Source organism: Pteropus vampyrus, unplaced genomic scaffold, assembly GCF_000151845.1.
Source record: "Pteropus vampyrus isolate Shadow unplaced genomic scaffold, Pvam_2.0 Scaffold213, whole genome shotgun sequence".
NCBI classification, from domain to species: Eukaryota; Metazoa; Chordata; class Mammalia; order Chiroptera; family Pteropodidae; genus Pteropus; species Pteropus vampyrus.
Genome location: NW_011888994.1, coordinates 3,605,724 through 3,614,062, shown reverse-complemented (window position 1 = coordinate 3,614,062; position 8,339 = coordinate 3,605,724). Strand labels below are relative to the sequence as shown.

The 8,339-nt window shown below is 44.8% G+C and overlaps 1 protein-coding gene across 5 annotated transcripts; it reads left to right on the top strand.

Annotated features, from left to right (window-relative positions):
* HOMEZ (homeobox and leucine zipper encoding) lies at positions 1-7,979 on the top strand. Of its 5 annotated transcripts, XM_011372807.2 has the most exons (4): positions 1-206; positions 503-712; positions 5,211-5,716; positions 6,038-7,979. In XM_011372807.2, the coding sequence occupies exons 2-4, from the start codon at positions 577-579 to the stop codon at positions 6,806-6,808; spliced, it is 1,413 nt and encodes a 470-aa protein (XP_011371109.1). In that variant the 5' UTR covers positions 1-206; positions 503-576; the 3' UTR covers positions 6,809-7,979. The 5 variants fall into 5 exon arrangements, with proteins under 5 accessions (XP_011371109.1, XP_011371106.1, XP_011371105.1 ...); XM_011372804.2 differs by having other exon boundaries at positions 562-712; positions 5,211-7,979; XM_011372803.2 differs by having other exon boundaries at positions 5,211-7,979.
* The last annotated feature ends 360 nt before the right edge of the window (positions 7,980-8,339 follow it).

Below are 8,339 nucleotides of genomic sequence, written 5' to 3'. Positions count from 1 at the left end.
CAACTCGCTGGAGCAGGGCTGGGCTAGACGGGCGCGCTCTCGGGGGCGGGAGGGGCAGTCCCGGTCCCGGCCCTCCGCGCGGGTGGGCTCGGAGCAGGCCGCACCGGGCGGGAACCCCACTCCTATCCCGGAGGCCCCCTGCCCTTTTCCCCCTCCCCCGCGGCCCATGGTGCGAGGCTGGGAGCCGCCGCCCGGGCCAGACCGCGGTGAGTGATCCCCAGCCCCTTCGACTTCCCCTCCCAGCCCCCCCGTACGATCTCCGACCTCCGGAGCCCTATCCCCGCGCTGGGGGAAGGAGAATTCGAGTTTCGAACTCGCCCAGTTCTCTCTCCTTTCTCCTCTGGACTTTTCGGTTTCCTGTTGTAACTGGGGGTGGGTGAGTGGGTGTGTAGGGAGGAGGGGAAGGTTGGGTTGGGACGCCCTTGGCGAGGGGAAGATTGAGATTCGCCTGCTCTCTGGGGCTCATCGCCCTAAGTGCAGCAACTTTTGTTCTCTGACCCAGTTTGGAGCCCTATAGACTGCCTGTGAAATGGAGGATAAGAGAAACGTTTCCTTCCCCAGGCCACCCTCCTCCCCATGACTACCTCCTGGCGACCTCAACACACGCACGGAAACCTGGCCTGCCTTCTGGGGAGCAGTGAGTGGCCTTTGGGAATGAAAGGTTTAGGAGGAACAGCCCTTTCCGACCCCCTACTCAAAACCAACCATGAAAGTGAGAACCGGAGTCCTCAGAGGTTCCTGGGGTTGCGTCCTAATCTGAGACTTCTAAACTGAAAGACGACTCAAGCTGAGACCTGGTTGGTGGGCCCAGACTAGGAGATATTTTATCATATGAGCCTCCTGTTCACCATACATTTGAAGCCCTTTTATATTATATGATTAGGATAGGTAGATGGCAGTAATTGATCAAAATAAGCCAGTTAAAGTTGGGAATTTAAAAATGATGCAAACATACCTTAAGTCTTGTCATTAAAAGTATGTTCATTTCACCAATCTTCTGGGTTAGTGTCCAGGTGTTTTCTTTGTGTAAGTTTGCTAATTGGAATTCCCAGTTGTCTTTCTAGAATTACCTACACAAGTAAGTCAAATCTGGCTGCACCCTGAGAACTTTTTAAAACTACTGATGCCTGGGCCCAGTCCAGGCTCATTAAGTCAGAATGAGGAGGAGGGTTCCTTGCTTTGAGTTTCCAGGTAATTCTAGTGTGCAGTCTGAGATGGTAGCCACTGCCTCTCATCATCTATGATTTTCAGGTTTGGCTTCTTTAAAGTGGAGTGAGAAGTTCAACACTGTTGAAGCAATCTGAATGCAGAATCCTTTTGAGATTTTAAAGCCCCCTACCTTTCCAGTCTTTTATAGTTGTCTTGCCTATTCCCAACTCAACAATTTTTAAAATGTATACTCCTTTATGTCTTTCCAAAGCATTTGACTTTGTTTTCATTGGAACCATTTTTAATGCACTAATTTTTCATAGGTTTATGTGATGTTTAATTACATTATATAAATACAGAAAAACAACGGCATAAGCAGGTTTGGAATCACATACAACTGGCCCAAGCACACAGGGCAGCTGAAGGAAGCAGATGATTTTGGCACACTAGAGAGTAGCCTACCAGCCTGTAGTATCCAGTGCACTTTGCGTATTGGTCATGTATTCTAGTGGGTCAGATAAGCCAGGTTCCTGGCCCAACTGAACACCCCTCTCCTTCCACTCTCTCCAGCTAATATCACCAATACCCACTTGTGTAAATTCTCCTGAGTCTTCCATCCACTCTTTCCATTCATTCACATGAAGCTATTTGTTCCTCTTAAAGCAGTTAACCACCATTGCCTTTATTGAGTTGGGAGAACATAAGGCAGAGGTTCTTAAGCTAGGCTTCTGAGCAACCAGTGAACCCCCTGAGATTACACATATAATGTGTAAGTGTGAATGTTTATTTGGGGAGGAGAAGTCATAACTTTCTGAGGGTCCATAAGTTATACCTGATTCACAAAGAGGTTCACAATCCAAAAAGTTGAGAAGCACATAAGTTGAATATCACTAAAAGTCCTTTAAGGCCCTTAAAACTGTATCACCAAAACACATTTCAGGCAGTAATTTAGTTCTCTGAATAAAGACTTAGGGAATTTAGCAGGATCATATCTAGTCTCACTGTAACTGTCTCCTGCTTTAACCATAAGCAAAGGCTCAAGCCTAAAGTTCTGAACACCTCTTTTTTCCTAGGATTGTGTGAACGCCTAGACTCCAAGTTTAAGACAGCCTATTATTTTCTGCCATCTGCCCAGGGGTATGAAAAGTCCAAAGGGAAAGAAGGGCATTGTCCTGACTTTTTTATGAGTGATATTAAGTAGCAATAGGGCATATCTGGCATATTTAATAAGAATACAAGTTTAGTAATTATTCAGAATTGATAATCCCACCACCGCCAACTCTGCCTGTAGGAGTCATTTCTGCAGCTTTGATTCCCTTCTTTTCCTACCTTCTTCAAATGGAGGCACAAGAACACAAGACACTGAAGTGTCTTCATTGTGGTTTGGATCACTGTAGAGTCTACCCTACTTGTAATAGTTCTTATAAGCCACTCTGGTTATAGTTTCTTCCTATTTCAAAGCCAGATTATTCCAGAAAGTTACCAGCTATGCCACCATTCTGTACTGTCTTCCATGATGTGTTTTGTGTAATTGGAAAACTGTAGATATATACAGTACACCAAATATGTTATTTGTATTATTGTCTGTTATATGAAATATCAAGATGATGCCTTGAGAATCTAAAGGACAGCAAACTACATGAATGAAAGCAAAAATGCTTCCTCATAGGCTTGTAGCTGTGCCTGCTTTATTTCCTGTCTGGCAGTCTTCATCCTCACACTGGACTGCTTTATCCCTTATACTATATTTTTCTCGTATCCAAAGTGTTATGTCCTTAAGGAACAGGACACAAATAAGGTTAAGTACATGTCAAGTGTTGCAGTCATAATGTATTCTCCAGCTTAGATTTGGTGGTTTTCCGGGTGGGCCACAATATCTAAATGGTGCTTTAGCACCTGGCTGTTTAAGCAGTTCCTCACAGGCCACTCAGTGGTGTCTGGGATGAACCTGGAAGTTAAAGGTAGAGCTACCACACTGGCAATTCTCCTAAAAGCAGTGATTTTCATACTTTTTTAAAGCAGGAAAACCCTTTCCAGAATTTAATCCAACTTCCAAAACATGAGTAGTATAAAATCACAGACACCTGGTTTCCTCCAGTGCTCATTAGATAAAATTATGACTACAAAAATAAAACAGTGATTTTAAAGGATTCTTTGCCTCACTTACCCCATTGTCTAGGAGGAGCATTACTTTATATCAGAATCACCCCAAGAGGCTGAAGATAAAAGCTGCTATTTATTGAGGCTTTATTTTGTAATAGTCACAATATCAAGTGCATTTTTTCATTTAGTCATAATCTTGTGGATAGGTGCTGTTGTGACCTCCCTTTTTTCTGATGGGAAACCAAGGCTTAGGAAAGTTAAATAACTTGCCCAAGGACAAGCAGCACTCTAGGAAGTGGACCTTCGATTACTCTCAAACCAGACATCCACCTCTAACAGCTGCTTTAGGCCCTGCCTACACATGCCACCTAGCATATAATAGGTGCTCAGTAAAAAAAAAAAGATAACTTTATTTACACTCAGCACTGTCTCCATTTTTTACACACGAGGAAACAGGCTCATATACGTTCAGTAACTTTTGCCCAAGATCACATAGCGATGGCAGAATTGGAGTACAAACTGCAGGTTGGCCTTACTCAAGATCATATTTCTACCCACTGTGCCATGTTGCCTCCATTGACCCTTTTAAGGTTCTTTTCAAGCTGTATTGCCTTTAGGATCTGCATGGCCTTGAGTTAAGATTTGCTTGTTAAAAGAGAATAGTGACACATTAAAATACTTCCGAATTTTTCTAATCATCATATAAAATCTGATATTACACTGCTCTATTTTAACTTTCTGGACTTGAGGTTTTTCTCAATTCATCATGTAGCATTTACGTAGGAATTGCCTCCCATCCTTGACATATCAGAAGTAATATTTATAAACTCAGATGAGATTCCTCTAAGAGTAAAAGGTTACAGATGTGTTAACATCTCTGAGGTGCACACTAGGAACTGAGTTAAAATTCGGTCAACAGGATTATTCTAGGAAATAATTTGAGCAGATATTTCAGGAATGAAGCATGGTCAGGGGCTATCCCTGCAGTCCTCATACCCAGAAACAGTGGTGCTGCCGGGTGGCCTGCAGGACCTGGTTACAATTTACAATGAGCCTGTCCACCTGGGCCTGAGAAGAAAGGTGGCCTGAAGAGGTAAGAGCTGCAGGCCTTCTGCCTTGTGCCCTGTATGGAGGAGGCCATTAAAATCTGAGGGAGCTCTATAGGCTCCCTGGAGAGAGAGTGAGCAGTTGGAAGAGACAAAGGCTGGGGGGAGGGGTAACCTTTGTTCCGGGGATGACTTGGGGAAGGAAACATTCCCCTCTCTCTACCCTCACCGGACCTAAGCCCAGGGAGGGGTAAGCCCCATTTATCCCAGATATCTGACCTAGCTCATCCTACTGGGAAAAACTAAAGCTATTGGGTTTGACCTTAGGGCTTAAAAATAACTATTCATTCTTCCCCCAACAGCCACCACCAAGAAGGGAAAGAAAAGGGGGCTGGGGACTGGGCAGAGAACAGTGCTTACCTTTTAGATTTTCTTATGTTGTATTCCCAACCTGTCTACAGTCTAGAGATAATTGTTAGGAGCTAAAGCATTTGTAACAGTTCGGAGATTACCGCTCCATTTGTTTTTGCTTAAGGCCTGCATTTTGTGACTCTGGTTCCATGAACTCAGTGAAGCAAGTTTAAATTGGAAAGGTAAAAGCTATATAAGGATGTTTTCCTTTTCTTAAAGACAGGTTTTTGTCTTGATGACAACACTCACTAGTCATGTGATGGAGTAATATAACTTCTATGGACTTCGTTTTTTTCATACATACATGGGAATTTTAGCAGATTCTGATGACTCATGAAGTTATGAAAACTAAATGAGAAATTGTTAAAGCACTTTAAAAGCTGAGCAGCACAGTACACACAAAGTTGATTGTTTTGGGGTCCAACATTTTGTTTGGTGGAAATAGAGCAATGGGCCAAAAGAGAAACCCCATTGATTGAGCTGTTTCTCTTCTTATTACAGCTATCTCTGAAGGGCACAAATCAGAAAGCACCATGCCTCCTAACAAAGAGGCCAGCAGTCTTAATACCTCCCCTACGGGGCTCATCTGCCTCCCTCCAATCTCCGAGGAGCTCCAGCTTGTGTGGACCCAAGCTGCCCAGACCAGTGAACTGGATGGCAATGAACACCTGCTACAAACTTTCAGCTACTTTCCCTATCCCAGTCTAGCAGACATTGCCCTTCTCTGCCTACGCTATGGGCTGCAGATGGAGAAAGTCAAGACTTGGTTCATGGCCCAGCGCCTCCGCTGTGGCATTAGCTGGTCATCTGAAGAAATAGAAGAGACTCGAGCCCGAGTGGTCTATCACAGGGACCAACTCCATTTCAAATCCCTTCTCTCTTTTACTCATCATGCAGGGCGGCCCCCAGAGGAGGTGCCTCCTTCTCCAGTGCCACCTCCAGAACCAGTTAGTCTTGGAATAGTGCCCCTGACTCTTAGCGAGCCCAGCCAGATGAAAGGATTAAAGGTAGAGCCTGAAGAGTCCCCAGAGCCACTGAGTCACCAAAAAGCAAAGGAGCCCCTGATGGTACCTGGTAGTGGGGCATTCTCCCACCGATCAGAATTTTGGCAGGATCTTCAAAGCAGTGCCTTCTCTAAGGAGCAGGCAGGCAAGGGTCCTGACCAGTCACATGGCCTAGGTACTGCTTCCTGGAACCACTCCACAGCTGTTCACCAGCCATGTGCTCCGGATAAGCCCCCACCAATCTCATTACTTGCCAGTAGTTGTAAGCAGGGCTCAGCATCTAATGAGACTCCTTCTTCCTCTACCTCTTCTTCCTCTCTCCAGGTACTGGCTAATGGAGCTACAGCCACCTCTAAACCCCTCCAACCACTGGGGTGTATCCCACAGCCACAGTCACCCAATGAACAGGCACTACCCCCACATGCGGAGCCAGCCTGGCCCCAGAGGCTAAGGCATAACTCAGTACTAGGTAGGGTTGGCCCTGCAGAGTACCTTTCCCCAGATACACAACGCCAGCGAAAGACCAAGCGCAAAACCAAAGAGCAGCTGGCTATCCTCAAATCATTTTTTTTACAGTGCCAATGGGCACGGCGTGAAGATTACCATAAATTAGAACAGATCACTGGTTTACCTCGGCCTGAGATTATTCAGTGGTTTGGTGACACACGCTATGCCTTGAAGCATGGGCAACTAAAATGGTTTCGGGACAACGCAGTACCTGGTGCCTCTAGTTTTCAGGACCCAGCAATTCCCACACCACCGCCTTCAACCCGGTCCTTGAATGAATGGGCTGAGACACCACCTCTGCCAATCCCCCCACCTCCACCAGATATACAGCCCTTGGAGAAGTACTGGGCAGCCCACCAACAGCTACAGGAAAGTGATGTCCCTCAACTGAGTCAGGCATCAAGGCTTAGCACGCAGCAGGTACTGGATTGGTTTGATTCTCGATTACCTGAACCAGCTGAGGTGGTGGTTTGTCTAGATGAAGAGGAGGAAGAAGAGGAGGAAGAACTGCCAGATGATGATGAGGAGGAGGAGGAGGAGGAGGAGGAAGATGATGACAGCGATGAGGACGTCATCATACAGGACTGAATGGAGGGCTACAAGAGGGGAGGTCTGTTACTAAAAGATGAACCAACTTAGTAACTGTTTAAACAAACCACATTTTAAAAATTACCTTGTGGCAAAGAACTGAAAAGCTCTGTGTTCTTGAGGTTGGGGTATGGGGATGTAGCGAGGGTAGACCAGGGAGGATGAGCGCAGGGCACAAAGTGAGGTGGGGATTGAATGAGCAGAAATGCAGGCCTCTAGCCTCAACGAAGGGAGTGCTAAGGATCTGGTCCAAACTGGGCTGGATAAGGGCTCTTTCATATCTGCTGTTCTTACCCATACCCCACCCCCCACCCCAACCCTGGCCCTCAGTGTACTACAGAGAATCCAGCCCTTAGTCCCATGTCTATAGGAGGACTGGAAAGAGGAGTAAAGAATTTTGATTCACTTGATGATTCTAGTGCATCCCCTAGTCCCATCATTTTCCCTGGTATAAGGCTGCCTTGGATTCCTCCTCTTTCCTCTGAGCGCAAGTCCATGCATGATGCAGCTAAGAATCTCAGTATGTCCCAGTCTCATAAGTATTTCCCCTTCCTCGTACCAGCTTAATATGTTTTACCTGCTTCATTTTTGAGTCACACAGGAAGCAGAATATTTTCATTTCTGATACTGGGACCACTTTGCCTTGTACCTTTTAATCTCTCCAAAATCCCCATTCTGTTGACTATGTCTCAGGGTAAATCTTCCCCACGGAGCTTGTGAAAAAGTTTAATAACTGGGTGGAGAATAATTTAGACTGGATATTTATTGGAGGTGGGAATTAGGGGAGATGTCCTTTAAAAATTAAAGTAGAATTAGGTTACAGAGAGGAGAGGGAATGGTTTCTACTGTTCAGAAGACTGTGCAGGTAGGTTCTAGGTTTGGTTTTACAAGCCTGACACTCCCTCCTGCCTAGCCTGACAGAGACTGATTTTTCATATTTTTGGTGTTGATTCAATTTGTATCCGGAAAAGAAACTTTTCCCCTCTATAGGATGTCTGAGGGACAGAGGGGCCACATCTTTAACTGAATTTATTGATGTTTTAGAATGGTTTTCATCAGTTGGGGTCAGATATAAAGATATCAGTGGGTTAACCATCTAGAAACAAGAGTGGAAGCCCAACTGCTAGAATAATAATAAAAAAAGCCAAAAATAAAATTGTTTATCTCTCTTCCACTTTGCCACTTCTATCGTTTAGAGAGTAATGGAGCCAAATCCATTGACATTCTGATTTAGTATGCTCTTTATTTTTGAAACCTTGGGCTATATTGAGATAAAAGAACAGAAACTTTGAAAGGCAGTAGTAGATCAATATCTATCACTAAGCAGATTGTTTCCTGCACCTGCTACAGCACCAGATCTTGCTCAGAAGGGGAGGTGTGTCTAGAAATGCCTTTAAAAATAAATTCAGAGTTCCAGAGAGGGTAATGGGATCTTAGTTCAACTACAAGGTCATTCCTAAGACCTAATTAATTTCTGGAAGATGCTTGCTATCTTCACTCTTTTGCCAATATTTTTGCTTAAAGCCTGCTT